The sequence below is a fragment of the Rhea americana genome, unplaced genomic scaffold (assembly GCF_003343005.1).
Source record: "Rhea americana isolate MKP2758 unplaced genomic scaffold, rheAme1 scaffold_74, whole genome shotgun sequence".
Taxonomy (NCBI): Eukaryota; Metazoa; Chordata; class Aves; order Rheiformes; family Rheidae; genus Rhea; species Rhea americana.
Genome location: NW_028186912.1, coordinates 869,158 through 891,752, shown reverse-complemented (window position 1 = coordinate 891,752; position 22,595 = coordinate 869,158). Strand labels below are relative to the sequence as shown.

The window sequence follows — 22,595 nt, the reverse complement described above, 5'->3', positions numbered from 1 at the left end:
CCGCCGCCGCCTTACCTCTGCCAGGCCCTGCGGCTCCCGGCCGCCCCCGATCAGCCACCGCAGCATCGGCAGCCGCGCCGGCGCGCCCCTCGCACCCCGCACGGCCACCCGCGACGGCGACGAGACCGTCCCTCGCCGCCGCCGTCACCGGCGGCTCCGCGCACTGCTCGGCGGCTCCCCGACRCCGCCCCGCGCCTCCCGCTGGGAGGAAGGCCTTCTTAATCGAGCCCAGACCAGCCCTCGAGCGGGCAGGGCCGAGACGGGCACGAGCAATCGAGCGCCGAGTGGGCACGGCGGGTGGCGCTCGCGGCGGCAGCCGTTAGGCGGGGCGGTGTGTGGGGCGGCGGCCGTTAGGCGGGGTCCGCGAGGGGGCGCGGAGAGGGGGCGTCGAGCCGGGGGAGCGCGGGTCCGCGCCTGCCGGGCTCGCGGGTGTCCCGCCGCTCCCCACAAATGCTTTCCCCTTCCCCCCTCCCCCTTTTTTTCCTTACCGTAACCCTGGCAACGCTTGGTTTCCCAAGAAACTTTGGACTCTTTAGAAGTTCTGGGCTTTGACAAGGTCCTGTTGATTAATTCTGTGGTTTAATTGCATAAAGCAAGCATAGTAATTAGATACAATAAATAACAAAATATTTTCCTTTATTAGCTTTTACTTGTCTTGTAATTTCAGAGAAAATTGGTTGTCACATTAAAACAAAATGAGTAATTATACCATTTTATCATGACCCTCTTATTTGTTTTGCAAAGTAAACAGACCCCCCCCAATTTTTCTATATTAGAAAGATTTTCCTTGACTATGACTGTTCACATTCTCCATGTCTGAACTTCATTCTGCCATGTCCTTCTCAAAACAGACTAACAAATACAGTACACTGTCTTCGAAATGAGGCTGCACCAAAATAATGGCCTTATGTAATTCACAGACCTGCTCCTTCTGTGCTTTTACAAAATGATCTTTTCAGCCTTTTTGAATTTTAGATGCTCATGCAGGAAGATCTTCAAAAGCTGCTTTCTTGAGCTGTCATAGGTGGGAATCTTGTAATGTGTAAAAACCTATCCAGTGGGCACTGCTTTGCATAGTTGAGCAGTAAATTTCATTTGTTATCTGGTTGCCTGTTCACCAACATTGTTACAGGTAATCAGCACTTACCACAGTGTGTCATGAGGCATAGCTGAAATTTCCCAAATAGCTAGAGCAGGAAATAATGGTGATTTATTAAAACCTGAACTTCTAGTAGTGGCCAACCTGTGTGTGAAAAGCATGGGTAAGTAAGATGAAATATTGCTGTACTGAGGTAAGTTAGGCAAATTTTGGTGGCATGCCAGCTGAATGTTGCAGGTTGTTAACTTTGGTGAATTTTTTGCAACTTCTCAGTAGACTAAAGTTTATGACAAGCATAAATTGCTTTTAAAGTAGGACATGTTTACTTCTACTTTAGCCTACACCTGCTTTTCCATTTAGTCATCATAAAGTTTAGTCATGCTAGATTCACGTTCCAAGTTAGATGTGCTRTTCCTACAGACAAAAGACACAGTCCGTGGGATTACTTTGGGCATGCAGTTACATCTGCCAGAATTTCCATGGAGCTGGAATCCTCAACTTCAGTATCCTTACTGATACTCCTTCCAAAAACTGTAAACAGAAGGCACAGCACTCACTACCCCAGATGCAGGGACGGGGAATGCTGCTTGCTCAGGCTGGAAATATAAGTCAGGATATTCTTTCTTTTTTAACACAGTGAGGAAATACACTCCTTGACTTTAGGCCTCCTTTCCTGCCATGCCTCCTTATTTTAACCTGTGCTACTGTATCACAATTGACACATTTGGAGGAGGCAGGAGAGAAAAAAATGCAGTGCAGAAAGCTATACTGTACAACATCTTTGTAGATAAATACAGAGCCTTAACCTTCGTGGCAGCCAATCTGGAAGGTTATAAGTGTTATACCATTTTTGTAAAGGCTCCTTGGAATGCATTCATCAAAACAAGAATTGGAAATACACCAGGTTCTTACATGGTGTAAATGGAGCCAACAGCCTTGTATGGCTTTGTTGGACTTCAGAAGATCACCTTTTGTCTTGGTAATTAAATCTGACTTCAGAACTCAGCTTTTGGGTATCTTCGAATTTCTTCCTTAAAATAACAATGCAGGTTGCTTCCAGCTCTTTTATTTCATTTTCCTTTTCACTGCCTTTGCATCTCATATGAATTTCTGCATACTTCTTTTTTATAAAGTTCTTTCAATATAAAAAAAAAGGGTATTACAAACAGCTAATGTATTGTATACTTCATGGAAGCAGAAACTTCTTCTCTGTTTCCCAGGTTAATTTATATTTGTAGCAATGTCTAGGTAATGARCAAAATTCACCATAGCATTCTAGTTGCTGAGTCTAGATTGAGTGTTTTCTGAAAATGTAATAGCATATTATTGTCGGTCATTAGCCATTGGCAAAGGGTTGCGTTAAGGCTCTTAATATGAAAATGATGAGTCAGTTTGAGGGTAACTTTCACTGTGTGAAACTTACCACACATATTTTGATTATACTTACAAAAGGAGACTCTCTCCCACAAACTTAGCACTTCTTATCCYCCGGGCTTTGTAGCTTAATGGAAGAGTGTATTTTCTCTCTTTCTTGGAAAGTGATGGCTGCCTTTTTTATCCAGCCTTGATGAGATCTTGGCCTCTGTTATAGTGATTAGGCTCTCTTCCTCTCTGTGCTCTCTTAATTAACATTTCTTACCTGCCACTTCAATTGTACATCTCTTCCTGCTTGCCTGGCTTCTCTCTTTATATCAACCAAAAACATCAAGATAAACCCTTCAAAATCCTATGTCTTGAGAAACAGCCATTTTACAGTCATCTCATTAGATTTACAACATTTATGTTCCTGTGTCTTTTTCATGGCAAAAGTACTGTACAGCGGTAACACTATGTTTGGTGCTCAGCGTGTGTAACTCTCTCCTCCAAACACTCAGCTTCAGGGAGGCCCAGTAACATGGCATTTTCATTTTCTCATCATCCTATCCCTGAAACAATCATTAATAATAAGAAGCTTCTCACACAGTTATCTGCAGTCCTGTTAATAAATTCCTTAATGGCATAGTTTACTATAGGCATCAATACATTTAAACAAAAGGACTGATTTGTTTGTGGTATGAGCTTGTACATATGTATATGTATATATACACACAAAACAAAAACACATGGGTATGGATCTGTGTAGCTATCTAATATATATGTACATCAGAATTTAATTTTATATAGGAGAGAAAAAAGCTGATTATTGTGCTGCTTCTCTATTTACAGATTGCTGCAGCCCATTACAGTTTCCTTAAATTATGTAATTTATATTTTTCTATAGATTGCATTTATTGAATTAGATTATGAGTAGTAAGTGCAAGTATACAAATACGTTAGAATCAGTCCTATTTTAAAAACAACTTAGAAAGATTTTTATGAAGAATGAACTAGAACATGTTTTTTAAAGACAAGTTCTCTAAATCTAACCATACCTTTGAGATATAATGTTGTGCTTCAGTTTCAAAATCCATGCCTAATCCAAACAGTGTGTTCCCTTATGTCTAATAAATATACGAGTCGAAAAGTGCCTCCAAGGATTTCACACTCTACCAGGATCAAATACAGCCCAAAATGCTTCAGATGTTAAAGAAACAGAGTTAGAAGCAGAGTTGTCCAACCAATGTGATATTTTAATGAACTCTATTATACTCCTTCATGCCCAGCATATGTATCTTTAAAATCTATTCTACTGTTCTTTATCTTCAATTTCTGCTAAATCCACCCTCTTCGGTTAATAGATCACTGCATTCCCTAGGTCAGGTAATTGGTACAAATGCTCAGACATCCATCAGTCCTTTCAAACCGTAGGCCATCTTAGAGGTACAATGTGTCACATCACTACATATCTCAACCTAAGGATCAGCATACAGGTTCAGGAGCAGGAAGACGGCTATGCTAAGGGCTGGAGCTCATCCTGCAGTGCCACACAAGCAGTCTGGGTTCGGCTGGAGCTCATCCTGCAGTGCCGCCCAAGGACTGGGTTCCCCTTACTGGCCTGAGCCCAGATTGTGAGCCTAGGAGATGAGCTTCCATTGGATGAGCTCGAAGCTGGCTCCTCCAGGAACTTACTAGGGAATGGGAGGGAGTTCAGCAGTGGGTGGTAGTTAACTACAGTCAGTGCATCCTGAGCAGTTCCTGCAGTGGCAGCCACACTGTTGTCTGTGAGAGAGGGGAAATGTTTCTAGCCTGAAGGAGGCATCAGCTGTTCCCATTAACAGTAGCTGGAGTTGCCCATGAACCAAAGAGTGTATGGATTCACATTTCAGAGATGCAAATAAATAATACTGCGTTTTAAAAGATATGGATTTTCTGGGCTGCAGGAAGGGCTTTTGTCATCCTACTAGTCAATAGCTCCAGCCACCTTTGAAACAACATTGGGAACTCATGTGTTGCCCGTTAATATGGGATCCCCCTTGCATAATGTCTTCTTTTTTGCCGTTTGGGTAACGCGTAATGTGCGTGTATCCGTACTACGTGATGCTTGATGGGAATGGTCCGTGTTGTAACTTTTTTAATCTGTACCACCTGCTATTTTGTGAGAATAGTCTAGTGCTGTAACGTTTTAGTGCCTAGAATAATACCGCTGTGTTAAGCAGGATACAAATAAATAACTAACAAGGTCATGGAAATCTGTGAGAAAGAACAGCGGTTGGTTACATATAGATTCTGTGGCTTCCAGCCACAGAATCACCGTGAGAAGTAGTCAACATGAAGGTCAGAAGCTGAAGAATAATGAAATAGCGACCCCCAAAGTCAAATGTGGCCCCCGAAATAAGTCTGCACGCATGCGCAGTATCATAGCCCGGTTATGCAGCCGGGGCGGAGTTGGGCTAGACTCCCTGCACTTGCTGGCCCCAGGTGCCCGGACTCCTGCCTAACACAAGTCTGAAGGAGGGAGAGGCTGCTACACAACAGAGGACCACGTTGCCTCCTCGGGGAYGCCCGMAAAGATTGTGCCTGCCRACTCTCTCTCTCGCCATGCAGATGATCGGGACAAGCATCGCAGTGGTCCTTCTCGAGATTACCATCGGGTCGGTCTGTTTGTAAGTATCTMCTAATAAACTGCTTGCTACTGAAGAGTGTTTGTGCGTGTGTGTGTGAGTTTGTGCTGGCTTGCCAAACCGGATGTTTGGCCCCCGGGAATCTAACTAGAACAGTGCGCAAATACACAATAATCCTGCCCCTAGCAACAGAGGTCCCTTGCAGTCTGCTTTTCCTCACAGACCACGTGGAGCTGGACTGCTAAATTCACCAGTCTTTGGTGCCTGGGCAGCTTACTCAATGGAACGACCCAGCAGGAGGTACTTGAGTGCTTTGGGTCTGACAGTGGTGCTGCAGCTCCTCATATAAGCTGCGAGGGAGTCAGGTAGCCCAGTGTGCCCATCCACCCTTTCATGGAGAATTTCAAGGGGCTAGGAAGGAGGTGAGGAGGGTTATTCTTAATGAAGCTAAACTACTGACTTGTTGCAATCCTCAAGGAAATGCAATTACCTCCTTCTCACTGGCCTTAGATTTAACATCCAAATATGCAAAAAGTTCATTAAGTTCTTCTGTCTGATCTGAATCATAATCCAGGACATGAAAATTCACAGAAGGTTCAGATGAATGCTAATAGGTAGGAAGAAATTATCCACGTTTTTCTAACAGCAAGAATATTTGTGTTTAGTTGTAATTTGTGGCAAGATTCGGGTCAGTTTTCACTTTTGCTGCACTGGCTTCATAAACTCCTAGTTTAAAGTTAAGCAAAGACTTAACGTGAATGCTAATTTACTGGATTAGAAGTGTGGTTTGTATATTTCTATTTTTAATGCTTTAATTTACCACATTATCCTGTTTAGTTGTGCTTGAATGACCACTTTTCTGTCTCCAGGAAACCTATGGTCTTTGCTACTATGTGGTTGATGTCATTTAGTCTTTTCTGATGTATCTTTTGAATAAATATGCTTTTTCTGTATCTTGTATATCTTGTATTTGTTTGATTTTTTTCTTGCAAGAGGAACAGAGTATTATACATACAGCCATATTGCTATGTTTCACTTTGCACAGCATAYTGATACACTTCTTAACTGCTAAGTTCTGCTCTTGTATTTTTGCTGAAGGACGAAGGAAGCCAATACCAGAAGATGGAATAGCACACCCATGGGTTCCTCAGACTCTTACTCCACTTCAYGAAAAAATGAAAAGAATATCTTTTTGGAGCTTGCAGTATAAATTGCAAGACGCTCTATCTTAAGTGGAATGTGATGGCAACATAAGCCCCCAGGTGGCATTCTAACCTTGTTTTTCTAAAACATTTATGTTCGTAAGGAATGGATCTCATTCTTTTGTTTAAAAAGAAATTTTCCTCACCCTAATGGTAGATTTGAACAAAGAAATTAAAGCTGTACTCTGTTCTATTTATTTTTAAAGTTTCCAATTTGTACCTGTTTTGGAAATTCAAATGCAGTAGCCTCAAACCAGCTTGAAATCTGATAGACATCTAATGGAATCAGGTAAATTATACTATATTCCAGATATTACAGTATATAAGCTAATGRTGTCCTACAACAGCTACTCAATAAAAGACACCATTGAAATTTTAAAGATCACAATTACAATAAAATTAGTTACATTTCAACAACTTTATGAGAAAAGTGTAAATCCAATTATGACTAACACTTTACAACACATGAGTATTAACTGATGCTGGGTCACAATGAAGTCCAGACAGAATTCAGTATTATGGCTACATGAAACCAAAGAGACCAGTGGGGTTTGCATTTCCATCTAGAAGTAAAATCAGGGAGCACTTTTCAAAAAGCAGGATTTGTACATCCTATCTTAAGCCCCCTGTTTGGGTGTTCAAGATCAACCTTCAGCTCCCTCCATCTTCGGAGGCACAAAGCTTCCTCAGAAATTGACTCAAGAGTATCCCATGTAGCTCCTAATCTGAGTAATTCTCTGCTGAAGCATCTCTCTCCGCATCAGCTTCACAGTGTTAAGGCTGGAGTCTAGTGTCAAGCAGTGTAAATGCCCCTTCATATGATATTTTTTCTCCTTCAACCATCTCATGCCCAGTTGTTACTTTGCAGGTGAACATGTATGTGCTTTCTCCTGCGCTGAAGGTGGGAGGAGTGCCACAAAGCAACCTCACTGGCTCCCTCAAATCCCCTCTTCAAACTCACCTTCAGGCCGAAGCCCCCAGCTTCCTCAGAAACAGTTGGCTGATGTGTTACAAGTTGTGCCTACGGCTCTGACCAAAACAGTCACCATGTGCGGCCCCAYCTGCATCTTTTTGTGTTCTTGTAGTTAGACGATAAACTCTGAAAGATGGACAACTTTACCCTGTGTTTGTACAGCACTCAGCCAAACAGGATCATCGTCCCTGCTTAGGATTCCAGTGGGAGACAGGAGCACAAATACACAGTAATCATATTTAATAAAATAAATGGAGCTAATTTAAACTCCTGCTTAAAATACATTGGTAGGTAATAGATTATAAATAAAAACAAACCTACATATTGCCTTGGAAATCTTTCAGAATATRCTTTAGGAGGAGACAATAAGTCTTGGCACAACCACACTTCTTGAAGCAACAAAAAATTGCTGTAGGAGTGTAAGATTGTTGATAGACAGGAAATGCAGAAGGAAAGTTTGAAATTCAACTTTTCATCTGCTCTGCTGTGTTTCAGAACTAAAATAACCAGTCCTCTTTGTAGTAAGTGCAAAAACAGCTGTGGGGTATTCTTTTGTTCCCTAACTCAAATGTGATCGAGAGAGTTGTTTGTCTTCACAAGAAATAAGAGGGAAAGTATAGCCTGACAGCTGATCATAGTAAAAAATTTCGTGCATGTAGCAAAGAGGTCTAAAATGGAAAAAACCTCARTATCTCACCTGCCATGAATACTGTGGTGGCTACAGCAAAAGTCTTCAACAGTTACCTAGGTGACCACGGTGAGAGCACTGGCCACTTCTTTGGGGTCCTATGGGATCCTGCCAAAGAAAGTGTTGGACTTCCTCTTCTATTAATTGTTAATTCCCTTTGGGTGTTACTGGGTAACGAATGGGTTACGTTTATACGAATGGGTATACGAATACAGTGGCAATATGAAGCAGCTRTGCGAATAATCTATGCAACCATAGCAGAGAGATACTTCTAGTACAAATAYGGACTTATAAAGGCCAATGTACGGGATGCTAGGAAGACTTCATTCACCGACTTATGTACAAGCCTGGTCACAGAGTCAGGAAAGATTAATTCCTACYGGTACACGATCAGGAAGCATTTATGATGTGGCAGACCCATGGGCATGGAGGGTCTGTCACATCAGATGAACTAGAAGTGCAGTTCAACCAAACCCAAGCTGCAAGGGGAGAACAGGTCTTTCTGTGTGTATCAGGGAAATACACACCAGARAAAAGGGGAAAGCCAATGTGGACAGCCTAAATTGTCTCACTGAGATGTCAGAAAATAAGTTTGTATTTAAATATACTGCAGTGTCTCCAGGTGGGCCAATTCTGTTTTTTGTGTGAAACACCCTTTCMCTTACTCAAGAGGAATCTATGCACACGGACCATGAGATTAAAACCAAATCCCTTTTTTTTTTCCAATATGGCGTTCATTTATTCATTCCAGTCAAGTTACTGGGAAGTAGCCAACTAAATATCTTTAAGAATAAAAGCTTAGTCATAAAAGGGGACCTCTGAGTCTGACTGTAAAGTCCAGCACTCCAGTTAAGAAATATACTGAAGTGTAGATTACATGCACACAGTATACTGAGAGCTTTTTCTTTCTTATTTCAGATCTACATTCTTCAAAATAAAATGTAATTCAACTTTACATAATAAGTTCAAGCAAAATTATAATTGATGAGACATAATGATTTAGAAGATTAGCTATGGAACAGCTCTTTTCTACACATACCATGGTTAAAAAATATTATTTTATTAATTCATACCACATCATTAAATAAAATGGTTTTCTGGTTCTGACTCTTTTCTCCACCTGGCATTACCAAAATGCCAGCAGTATTAGGCCAGATCCTTTGCTCCCTTTTCATATAAATTCACTTTTGAAGTAAAGAGTAAGGCTAATTMAGGAGAGCGCCACATATTCTTTGGCCTTGATCTCATAAATCTTTGTGTGATGTACAGTTGGAAGTGTAAGAGTGTTGCTCTCAAGGCTAATTTTGTGACAGAAGGGTCTGGATGGTGTATCACAGTCTGTTCGAGTGCCAACTAAGCAGCTGTGTCATTTGTTCTTTTGCTGTGCTGGCTTTCCTCACCTCTTCCTATACAAAATTTGCCTTGGTTGTTTTCTAGCCCRAGTATGAGCAGATTCTGCATCTCGGCTGCAATGGGAGTTGGGTGATAGCTGCAGCCTTAAGCTTMTTCTTAATCAAAAGAGCAAAGCAAACATGCCCTTCTCACTTTGCTCTTATAATAAGGCAGGCAGTGCTCATATGAGAAAAGATAGAAAAGATAACACTAGGTTATCTTTTCTTTCAGTACTGCTTTCTTGAGTAATGCGCTAAGCCAGGGCTTAACCTCACTGTTTCAAAAAGATTAAAAACTTCAAWTTTGTCTGTTTTTAACATCCAGCCATAGGATCATGGTGCATCGTTTACTGCTAGATGTCCATACCTAATTCATGCATTGCTAGTCAAGTCAGCAAATGAGTAACTAAATATTAACATGTGCTTGTCCGTACTGCTAAAAAGTTTTGTTCTTTCCCAAATATATTCTTGCTCTCTACCTCAGCAGCAGAGCTCTCTATCTCACCTCTTTACCGTATTAATACTGTAAGCTTGCACACCTGCTTATATCCCTTCTTGTGTCCACAAGCCGGTGAGAGCTGGGRCACTTGTCTCACCTGGTCTCACTACTCATCTTCAATTAAATAAGGAGTCAGAAAATGGTATCCAGCTGACATGTATGTGAAATTTTGTGAGAGGTCTGTACTTTAGGGAAGCTACAAAAGTAGAAAAGTTGWCTTCTGTCAGTAAAGTAGCTCTGAGATGACCAAAATGGAGGACCTGAGGACCACTGAGCCTGATTAATAAAGATCAAACCTCAGACCCCAGATGAACACCATTTTATAAAAAACAATGATCAAATTCTTTGGTAGAGACTTACATATCCAGTGTTCATCAGGAGGCAAGGCTCCTGTTTTGACTGAGAACTTAGCTGTGACGGAACATAACCTAGCTGAGATGATGATGCTATGATGCTTATATTAAAGCCACCAAAGATCATTCACAGWTGCTTCTGCTGCAAGTCTGATGCTTTCAGCATTTTGTTGTGCAGCATGCAGCAGAAGAGACAAAAAGCCCACCTGTCATTCACACAGATGTCTGTATACAAACAGCCACAAGATAGGCAGCTTCAACATGAGTGAATGAACTAGGAGGACAGAAAGGACATGTTCCCACTCTGAAGTTAGCCTGTCACTCGTCTTAAAGGTGGTGTCAAGGAATGGGGAAATATCAGCCCCATAGCTCTCTTCCCGTCTTTAAAGGCTTTCAAAACTGATGGACAGGAAGTGRTGTTTCTGGAGAGATCCAGAGCCTGGGCCACATTCAGTGCACTGGAGGGCTCCATGTGTACCTCCTTAGCCTGGGCTAGGGAACGGCTGGAGGCAGGGGAGAATCTTCATTCAGACAAATTCTCTCAGTTGGAGTCAAGGAAAATTGGGAATATATCTCTKGGGACAGAAGTTTGTTTTCTTGTGTAAGGTGTAAGAATCCCCAGCGGATTTACATCACCCCGCAATAGCCCAATTGTGCAGAAAAAAGTATGGGATAACCTTTCCTGAGCAGCAGTGCTGTTTGGAGGCTGCAGGTCAGTGCAAGATGATAGGAAGCCTGGCTCCTRTTTGTGGTCTTTGGTAGCACAGAGACTCAGCTCAGCCTTCAGACCTTGCCAATGTGTTGCTGCAGGTGGTACCAGCACTACTCTACTTGCTCTCTGCTCCCCGTGACAGCTTTTGGGTGAGACTTGGATGCATAATCTACTGGGTGACCTTTTTACTTTCCCAGCTCTGGATTAGAAACATTTCTGTGATGAGAACAGCAAAGCAAAACTGAGTTACTGGATTTGTGATTTAAAACCCTTCTTGTGTCACAATTATACATACTCACTCTGGCTGCTACTTTGGTCTCTCCTTAGCTGCAGGCAAAGCGGAGTGCTTTCCCTGGTCTCAGGCAGCCAAAAGGTATTAGCAGATAAGAGAATGCAAAATTACAAACACATAAAGCTTGCAGCTCTGTGTAGACAGACATCTCCGCCTTTGCCAGGCAGTTCAGCTCCCCTTGTCATCTCCCAAGTTAGACAAAGAGCCTGTCAAAGCCAAACAGATTGGCACATTCAGCAAAAGCCCCTCTGACCCACGCTCTTCTCCCAAGAGGCTTCAGCGCCTCTCAGCTTTTACATCATTATCACTCTCAGGGCAGGCAGGGGGTCATTTCTAATTTGTGAATGCCCTTGGACCACAAGCTGGGATTTTAATTTGTTTACCTTGCATATTAAACAGTACTCAAAGGTACTGTCAATAAATCCTCTATGAATAGGAATCTCTCTTCCAAAACTAGTTGTTCCTTTAACTTTTTTGATTTGATTAGATAAGAAGACCACTTGGGAGCAATCTCATTCACCAAACAGTGTCATCACCAAAAGCCCATGAGGGTTGAGGGCCAACCACAGGCACTATGATGTGAGAGAAGAGTGCTGCTTTGAGAAGGAAAGGTCAAACCATGCTGCTACTTTGGACCCAGAAGTGAGCACTCTGATTACAGCTGCACAGCAGTGAAGAGTGCCTTCTGTCTAACAGGAAGGAGCTGTGGGGTTGTGTCACCCTACCTAACATACCTGTGTCATTAATTCTCCAAACTCCACATTCAAAGAACCAATAGGGAAATTACAACAAATTCATCAGTTCAGCTTCCCCTCAGAATCGAATGCAGGACAAATATATCCTCTCAGACCTGTAATCCAGCTGTTTCTCTTATGGTCTGGGAAGAAAGGTAAACAAGGAAAGCATCAGGGATGTATGAAGGGCCTCAGATAAAAACAGAAGGAATGAGACCCATACCAGTTTCTTGAGAGACTGGCTAGCTCCTGAGTAGGACAGCTGTAGTCATTGAAGTAAGTACCCTTGTCTAATCTTACACTTTTATTTGCAAGTCCTAGCTGTCATTCAGTTTGTGAAACCATGCATGTGTGTTTGTCCCTCTTGTTTCTTCCCAAGGAGAAAATAGGTCTTTTTTTTCCTTTCAGTTTTTTATTTCCCAAAATATTTTTATTAAGCTTACATGACAAAAAGGGGAATGATTCCATATGGTTGAACATAAAATCATGCAGCACATGATGCACGCTCTCTCTCTGCATGATATGTGATATTACAAGGCTATTGAGCTGTGGCACTGGTGTCATAAACAGAGACACGTGGAACTCGACAGTTTTGGTTCATAGGATTTTTACTAACTTCATTCCCAATTTAGATCCTTGGAGGTTTGTTCACATATATAGAGAAGATCAGATTTGAGTTTCAGGACCTCTAAAAAAGTTGGAGTAGAACTCAGCTAAAGTCATCTGTGCTCAATTTCTGAAAGAAACTGTGGCAAAGCCATTGAATGTTTAATAATATGTCATCAAATGACCATTTGAAAGAAGTACAGTCAAAACTGTCCCGGATTTATTCCTCCGTAGTCCCAAAATGTTACCCATATTTTCTAAGGGTTTGGAAACAGTAGTAAATCTGTGTAAATCCAAGAGATTCCTGCAGAGCATAGGAATGTTACAGTAAATTAGGCCCCCAAGTGCTACTCTAAGGCCTCTCAGTGAATTTCATCGGCTACTTCATAGGAAGCTGCAAAAGAAAAACCAAAAATAAACCCAGAAATTACTTCACAAGCAGTTATAATTTGACATTCTCCCCAGGGTAAGCTGTCATATCTGCTTTTAGAGGTTGACTTGTATCCTGAAACATCAAAGATTTTCTGTAATGCAGCATGAGGAAAAAAAATCTGTTGTGAAACGAAACACAAATTGAATACAACTTCCTTTCCTATCTACTAGCCTTGTTGGTGGCCTTATAGGGCTCCCAGGGATGGCAACTCTTCAGCTGCCCTGTCATGAAGAAGAGGTGGTTTCATCAGGCAGTCTGTCCAGTCCAGTGAGGGCAGYAGGTGTCTGAACAAGAAAACACGACAAAAAAAGAGAAAATAAAGGCAATGGCTGACCTTGTCCTAAGACCAAGAGGGGTCACCTCTGTTTGCAGAACATCTCAGTGTTCATCTTCCCAGCTGGGTCTATTCTCTCTGTCCATCCATGTGTTTGTTGCTGTGTTTGGGACCATTAATCTGGGTGCAGAGGTCAGGTAGACTTTGTGTGCAGGCACTTTCCTGACAGGCAYCACTACTCTTTCATGGAAAGTCAACTAGTGCAAACACCCCGGTTATGTCTAAAATGGCAGCCTAATGGGTAGCACAAGCAATGCTGTAGCAACCTCCCTGAGCCCCCCGGGCTGGGTGAGCGTGACCGCCTCAGCGCCGGGGGCAATGCCCGGGAGGACCTTCCAGCCAAGTGAGGTGGTAGCTGCAGCCACGCTGCCAGGACCAGCCCCGTGGATAGACCAGACCCTCTGAAAGGRAGGGAGGGAGGGATGCCAGAAGAGCCCCTTAGACAATGAATTATCTAGATCAGGCACTAAGATGTATTACTGATTGAAAAGCTTGTTCAGATTGCTTTCACTGTGATTCATAAACTCTTCATGCAAATTCATATGTTAGGATCAGCACAAAAATTAGAAAGCTGGAATAAGATTGCTTTAATTTAAATAGGAGACATGGTTGTGAATATTAGGCTTTTACACTGTTAGCAGTAACCCATCAGATGTTAACAAAATCTGATATGCAACAGTTTTACATATCCCCTCMTGGGAGAAAGATCAACTTGCAAACTGCTTTATAAATCAGCCACAGTGTTAGACTTCGGCTACTGTATCTAAATGGCTTTTAGATATGCTTCCTGTTTTAAGCTACCATATTTACAAATGAAAGCTTTTTCAAACCATGTCTTTTAATATAATTTGCATATTTAGTAATACATTGATTAACATTAAACACKGATTATTGCAATTTATTTCAGAAACAGATGGGATGCATTAAGYGAAAAGCCAGAGCATTTAAATAGAGCACACTCACAGGCTGGCTCCTGATGAATGATGARTAGAAAAACTTTATTAACTGACAAGAAAAAGAAAAAGGAAAGAGAAAAGACACTGGCTCCTTTTCAAAGTGCCTTCCTTACTTGAGTTTAAGAAGTGGCTATTAAAGAGAATTTAAATCAAGTAATATCAAAGATGTGCATGGGTTTAATGAAAGCTCTGGTACAGGTAAGACAAAATCCTGCCTGTGGGTCTCAACTGAAAGGAGAAAAAAAAAGGTCTGACAAAGTCAGAAATCTCTTCCCTATCCTTTTTTTTTTTTTTTTTTTTTTTTTTTTTTTTTTTTTTTTTTTTTTTTTTTTTTTTTTTGCAGAGAAAGAGCCTGTTTGAGTGCCAGCAGATGGCACCCTACAACAACGCACATTTTTTTCTAGCTTATCTTGTTTTTCGGTTCCCAGGGAACTTCTCAAGCAGGGGGAAAACTGTTTGCTCTCCCTATGTTTGGAGTGGCCTCAAAGCATCTGTTTTTCAAACTATATTGGCTTTATTTAGCACTTGATAATAGGAACACTCATGTCCCTATTATAGGTTGTGGAGCTCTTGTRTGTTTTTGTGTATGCAAGTATGTGTATGTGCACAAATAATTTTCATCTRAAATTAAGACCAYATATCCTGCATAGAACAATCTATTAATCAGCCACAAGTAYGTGGATTTTAACAGCAAAATGGACRTTTAGAGCAGCAGTGTTATTCATATTTATGAATATTCCCTCTAAGAAAAACATTCCTTTCCCCAAACATGTCAGCAATCCTCTTGTATTTATTTAGAAAAGTACACTTAAATAGCTTCAGTAAAGGAATAGGCAAACTCCTAAGAGGTAAACCCATCGGTGGGTGTGAAACATGATGATTCCACATATGGYCCAGGCAGATTCCCATAGCTTGGAAGTGTGGTGAGGGATGCATCACTTATATCTGGGCTCCGTTTCCTACACCCTTTTCTCATGAAGTTGTATCTGCCAATGAGTCTTTTGCCTGATCCAGTGCATTGTTTTGTATTTATATTCTACATATTTGGACCCATTCCTTTTGTTTTACATATTTTAGATTTCTAACAGACATTACCAAAGCAGGAGGTAGACATTTCCATAGGGAAGCAGTTCTATTTTCCCTAATCCAGTCATTTTATTTCCAAAGGGGCCTCATTCTCTTTATAAAACTTGTGTGTAGCACACAAGCCTAGCAAGACTAYGTATGAACTCTCCATGCAGCATATTTATATTTTTTCTTTTTCTGTTACAGAACATAAATTACTGTAGAGCTGTGGAAATAAAAACTCCATCAGAGCACACCACGCACTCTAAGGAAAAGGGAAGGGCTCTCCCTCAGTAAAGCCTGGAGGAAGGCACCTGGGAAAGGAAAGGCCCGAACTCCCTGGAGTTCCTGTAGGGAGTTTGCTCCAAAATTCTTCCAAAGAGAAGAGGCTAAATCTGTGGAGGGGTGCCAGGGTTTAGCTCCCAGACCCTCGATGTTCCTCGAGCCCTTTGTRAACCTGAGTTTGCAGAAGGCCAGGGCACCTCACACACAAACCTGCATGCTCAGATCCACCGTGGGTTTATCCACATCCCCAGCAGYCAGACTGCCAGCCAGCTGGTTCCAGAATTTGCCTTCAAATGGGGCTCCACAGGTGCAGGAGATTTCCAGCTCCAGGCTCAGGGGTATATAGGGAGAAGCCACACRGGAATGAAATATTTTTACCTCTCTCACTGCTCTATTCTCTTGAACATGAAGAGTCCAAACAAGGAAGCAGTTTTAGATGCCATTTTCTGCAGAGGAAGGGGAGAGAGCCGGGTATAACATGGCACGTCCTGCACAGATCCCCCTGAGAACATCCCCCACTAATGTCCATACGGGTGTTTGGGTTTGCCCTTGGCACTACCATACATCTGATTGGCAACCTTACTGAAAGAAGACACATATCTTGGTTCATTCAGACCCTGCTATTTTAATATCTCTTCATCTCATAAACCTTAATCGGTAGACTACCTTGACTGTCTTACTTAAGCCTCTTAATCTCTCTATCCTTTTGCTATTTTCCCCTCATTAGCTTTGTGCTACTATTACAGTGTGCAGTTCTGAACAYTGCTTTGGGTTATATTTTTTAGGGAAGATACTGTTCACCATAAAGCTGTTTTGTATCTTAAAGCTCTTTTAGATTGATCAACCAATTAAAGACATTTTGGTAAGTTTCTTAATGTTYAAAAGAGAAAATTATTCAGAACAAGGAGCTTTTATCTAGGAAAAAAAATGACTAGAGAGAATTAACTCATGAGCTTTCTAAAACATATGCGCTCTCCCAACACTGGGAGAGAAATTCCTTGTTAACACTTTGGTTTGCTGCGGCACAGAGCCAACGTCTAAGTTACAATATAAAAAGCACCCAAAAATTACCAACACCTCCCTCCCCTCATCTTCAAAGTTTTATTAAATACTCAAAAGTATTTAAAAGGTCAGTTACCCGTTTCACTGCTATCAGGGGATTACTCTAACATGATATGTTTGTCTCCTATTGTGAGTAGTGAAAATCCCCCTGTATCCAGTGTGTTTTGTTTGGATTGAGATGGCATGCAGCTGATGGCTGTGACCTTCATGGTGGCTTAGATCCCTGGCTGGCACTGATTTTTGATTTAGTGCCGATCTGCTGCGCTTGTCACAGGCTGCAAGGTGCTTTCCATGCACTAATGGAACAGCTCAAGGGCAGAGGGGCCCTGTAAATGTCTATCTTTCACCAACACTGTGCTAAATAGAGAGCTGAGTTTTCTACATGTGAATGACAGACCCTGAGATTATATACAGTAGTAACTGGGAGTTCTTCCGCCTGCGCTGATGCTTGGCGGTAAATAAATGTCACTGTAAAATGGGAAGTTTTTATTATTCTGAGTGGTAATGAATATAAGTGTATAGTGTTAAACAGAATACCTAATATTGCCTATATATCCACTTCGGATGGCAGGAGCTTGCCATCAGACCACGTGCCCAGTAAGCAGTCGTGTATCTCCTTCAGGTCCTAGAGGGTTTGTACCAAGGGCTTAATCTGATTCCATCTGCATTAATAAGTTATTAACAAATGCATTAATAAATGTCTTTAACRACATATTCACACAAAGCTCTCCCTTGAAGGCAGCTAGGACACTGGATTGCAAAAGTCAAAGAGGATTCCAGGTTAACCCTGCACTAGTTCACCAATGTCAGGAATGGCTCAAGAGCCAATCCTACAGTGTCTACTTCAGGGAAATCTGCTGTTAGATCTGGTAGAAGTTGCTTCTGGGTAAGGGTGCAAGGAGAGGCCATCAGGTTTTCTTCAGTGGTGTAGAGAGTAGCACAATGCAGTTCACTATCATAGTAATTTTATCACTCTGATATTTTTAACAAAACAAGTCTTTACAGGAGAAATATATTCCTAGTACTCAGAACACTGTATTGAGCGGATTTGATTTCCATATATTAGATACAAGCGGGAATATTCAGATTACATACACAAATCTAATAAYAAATACATGACCTCTTAAGTATAATGTACCAAACCATACCATGACCTTCTACACAGAACTCCCAAGTGAAATCAAAATGCAGCAGAGTTCTGCACTGAATTGTAAAAGAATGAAGATTCCTGCTTAAAAGCCAGATATAGCTCTCTTAGCCTATCTGCTTTCTCCTTATTATTGGAAAATGGTCTATTCATTAACTACTTATCTACTTTTTCATTTTAATTGTTGATTTAATAATTAAAGTCGCCCTCACTAGCACATCCACAACTCAAGGCTCCACCTGCCTCCCAGTGCCTGGCAGTATGTCTGCCTGCCTCATATCACCCTCTTTCTCTTTTTCTTCCAACAGTCGCTTGTACAGCCCTTTAGCCCACTGTCTGCACAAAGCAAAGAAACCTTTTTTGAACTGCAGACTGGGGAATGGTCACAGCACATAAAATGTCACATTGTCACAAAGAAAAAGAAGGTAACGTTCGTATGCACCAGGGGTAGAGAGGAGGCTGTAGAGCTGTATAGCAATACTTCATCCTTTTCTGGAGTATTTTATTTAGGCCAAGATCTGGACAAAAAATGGGATCTCAGGCTTAAAAGAGCTCATTTGCCTGATTCACGGCTGAACGAATTTTTGTGTTACAGAAAGAAAAAAGTCCCACCTAAGACTAAGCTCTCTGCTCCACTTCAGCCTGAGCCTAAGTTTAGAGGAAAGTGATTTAGAGAGCTGCAAATGATACAGTGTGGGTTCAGGCTGTGGAGAACGGAAGTTTTCTCTCTGCTCCTGCTGCTGTCAGGGGCTCTTTCAAGCATTTTGGTGGTTTGGAAAATGTCGACAAGGGACACTTGGAAGCATTCAGTTCATGTATGACCCATAACTGCCAGGGCTGACACTTTGTCTACAACCAGATCATGACTGGACATTCAACTCTCTCCATCGGCCATGACAGAGACAGTGTCTGGCAACTCCATAGCATAGAAAGTCTGAATTGCTCATTCCAACTTGAGCTTAGACACCATGAGAAGTTGTTAACCTACAGTAGGATTATGCTACACAGATGGAGTACAGCACCTCACAATTTTGCTTGCCCTGAAGTCAGGGCTTATTTGCAGTTCATGTTGTACAAAGGATGCTGTGCCAGGCCAAAGCCCCAAACCTCTTCTAGTGGTCTTCAGGCTGAAGACACATGGCTCATCTCCCCTTCACTGGCATCACATCCTGGTGTTGACCCTGCCTTACACCCAGGACCCCTGAACGTCTGGACCTGTGGCCATAGCTGTTTAAAAGGTGCTGGGAGGTGGCTGTCTCTGGTGGTGAAACTGGGACTTCCAACCTGGCAATAACTGCTTTGAGAAAGGCTTGGACATCAGTAGTCAAGATTTTATGTGCACTGCCACAGCAGCTATTGGGCTGCTAGGGGACTGCAAGCAGGCATTTTTATTGATGGTCATACTTCAGAGGCAACGTACCTTTTGCTCTGGTGCCAGCATGATGCTCTTACACAAATTAATGTCCCTGAATTCTCTTATATATTCCAAAGCATGATACTGCATTAGCGAGGAACCATGATAACGGGCCAGTTCTCCTCTTAATATCTTCCTGTAATATAAAAAGAAATCAGATATAGAGAGTAGATTTTATCTGCCCCAGGCACTATTAAGAGCAGAAACATTCAAGACATGCAAAGATAGCACATAAGAGCGTGGATTTACCTGGCATATAGATTAAATTGTTCAAGAACACTTCATCTTTACATTAACTTTTCTCCCATAAAGCTGCCAAGGTCAAYAAGACCTTGGTTCTTCTGCTGCATAAGCTCTATTTGCTTAAGTCAGAGCTGCTGTGGGACAAGTCTTTCAAAACATGCCCCTCAACACGCCCCCATACCCTCCACATTTGTGAACTGGTGTTGAACCACTTACACGTGACAGGGCCTTTTCCACCTCGCCTTGTCCCTATTTTCATTTACATTTTCTAATGTAGCATATCACTACATGTTCCTCTGCACACATCTGCACTCCATGAGAAAGCGTGTGTTGGTTAAAAAAATTACTTCAGCAAAATTTACCAGAAGTGTTCCTTGCACTTTTTCTTGTTCAACTAAAAAGCAATATGTACAGTGATAACAGCATGTGAACCATAAATCCCTATGGCTGATCCACTCTACAGAGGTGTCGACAGGTGGATTATGCAGTCTTTGGATCCTACGAAAGACTTTTTCTTTTAATTTGGCTTTTTTAAGTTTTTACTTTAGACTCACATAAATAAGACCTAAATTCTGGGGAAGTCGCTGGTGCTGGGGCCTGAACTGGCTTTTTGTATGTGCGAGGCCTGACATTCAAATGGCTGGAGAGTCCCAAAGTGAAATATATTAAAGACTAATTTTGGTCTTTATTTTAGAAAAAGCTACTTCAGTGTTATGTGGTACAGAGATAGCTCATTAGCTCTTACCAGATCCCTGCCTTTGGAGGGCTCTTTCACTGTGCTAATGGCACTTTGACATTTTGTGGATTACTCTTTCAGGTTCCATAATCAATTTAACATTAACATTCATGTAAACTATTAATGAAATAATATTAAAAAAGAAAAATGTTCCTACAATACTGCAACATTTTAATGCCTCATTAAAACCATTAGTAATGCTAATATTAAAGAACTTACTTCATCTTTCAGAGAACCCCAAAATAAATCATAATCAAATGTTTGCTAACGTACAGCCAGAGAAATAATTTATACGTTGCTGGCATATAGGCATCACGTACGCTGAAGATGACATCGTAAGGTCATATTATTAAGCACTCACAACTAGTTCTGGCTTTGGAAACTCATTGTACACAGTATTATTTTATAATTATCATTAAACATAGCGAATATCGTTTGTGGTTTTTATTTATGAGAAAAATATATAGTGTGCCTCTCAGCCAGCCAGTGCTTTCATGGAATTCAGGTTGCAAACAATGACATGCTTCACTGACCTCAATGACTTACAAAAGCCATTTATATTCAGTACTCTCATTTATGCTATCTTTAAAAATGAGTAAGAGACATATATTAATAGCAAGAAACTGGTAGAATGATTGCATCACTACCCGTCCCCAGACTTATTGCAACACTTCATTCTCCATCAGTTGAACTGACATGGGAATGTAAATGTCGTATATAATAGTTATATAAAATTTTACTACACGTGTAAGCGAAGCAAGGAGGTGCTGTGGTCCTCCCTCGGCTGGCCAGCTTTTGCCCCCCGTCCTGCAGAGCCGTAGCCGCACCAGCAGCCTTCATCCTCGCTCAGAAGGACGAGTCCCGGGAGCAGCCCAGAGCATCTCCGGCCTCGCGGGCCCCTCTCTGAGGGCGGGCGGCGCGGGGAAGCCCGTTTCGCACCAGCAGCGGCGGCCAGCCCCACGGTTCCCGCGTCTGGACGAGGCCACCCGCGTGGCCGAGCCCCCAGCGTGGAGCGCGAGCGGGGCCGGGGCTCGGCCGCCCTCCGCGTGGCCCGGCTCCGCTCGCCGAGCCCGGCCCAGCCCCCATGCCGCGGCGAGGGCATGCCCTCCGCTAAGCGCCGGCCTTCCACGACTCCCCTGAGCCGGGGTAAAGCAAACTGTGTTTTAGAAACCTCCTCCCCACCAGTGAGGTTTGCTGGTGGCTGTACGAGCCATTTACTAGCGCCAGATCTATCGCACTAAGCAGGTGCTTTGGCATTAGCTTCAGAAAGTGAAACACGAGGCCTTTGCAGTGGAGCACACCAGCCTGCTCGCTATATGCCCTTCTCCTTTACAGAAATGCCGCCTCCACGCGCGCCCGTTGTTCTGAACACTGCCCGTCCCAAGCCCTCGTTGCCTAACAGGTCCCGCTTGGAAGACCTCGCCAAGGAGCTCAACGGATGAGCCTGATGGCGTCCCCTTGTGAGCTCCAAATCTGAGAACTGATCCTGGCTCTGTTTGCATTTTCTGCTTTAATTTGTCATTTGGTTTGGCTGAAAGATTAATTTCGTTTTCTCTTAATATRTTTAATACATTGCGGTAACAAGCAAGCTCTAGAAATGATAAAGTCATTTGTTAAAAAATTCAGCTACATCATCTTTAGCCATTCGTGTTCCCTTCAGAGGGAAAATTAATTGTTCCAATCTAGTAAGCTACAAAAGAAATGCAGTCGACAAAGGGTGAAATATGAACATCAATGGTAAGTTTCGAATTTACCCTATTTATTTTGAATGTAAGATCTCATGACCCACTAAAATTCAGTTCACAGTGTTTTATGAAAAATAATGGCTGAAATTGAATGTCTTAATTTACATTTAATGCAATTAAGAATGGTTTAAATTATGACTGATGAACAGCACACACAGATGTCAGTCAGTTTCATCAGAATAAATTGAAGTCAGTGTCAATGAATGCTCCACTGATAAATCCCACTTTACATAAAATTAATAAAAATAAGGAAATATAATCCTTAGCTAATTGCAAAATGTTCTGGAATTCCCCAGAATTTTGSAGAAAGAAAAAAGTGTAACTAGAGAAAGCCACAAAGAAGTTCRTGGAAAGTGATTTATACTCAAAGGTGCATGGTGTGAAATTGTCAAAAGTGCCATTTAAATGGTCTGAAAGTTTACTGCAAAGGACGTTTCTGAATCGTGAATCGTGGCGGGGTGAGGAAGGTGTTTGTAGGCTGCAGTTGTGCATGGTCTCAAGAGCGCTGTGCTCCTCCCAGCTCCGAGGGACGGGACCTTCTTGGGGGGTGAGAAGCAAAGTACATCRGCATTGCATGCAGATGCTGGGCTGCACTTCAGCTTGCTCAGGACCTGACTTGCCTTCATCACTGAAACTGGTGGCAAAG

General features: G+C 42.1%; 1 protein-coding gene across 1 annotated transcript in view; it reads right to left on the bottom strand.

Annotated features, from left to right (window-relative positions):
* Positions 1 to 216, bottom strand: part of WDR41 (WD repeat domain 41) — a 25,000-nt gene extending 24,784 nt beyond the window's left edge. Inside the window, exon 1 of the mRNA XM_085322091.1 lies at positions 16 to 216. Coding sequence (XP_085178217.1) covers positions 16 to 66 — 51 coding nt within the window. The 5' untranslated portion in view covers positions 67 to 216. The remainder of the gene's footprint in view (positions 1 to 15) is intronic.
* Between the last annotated feature and the right edge of the window lie 22,379 nt (positions 217 to 22,595).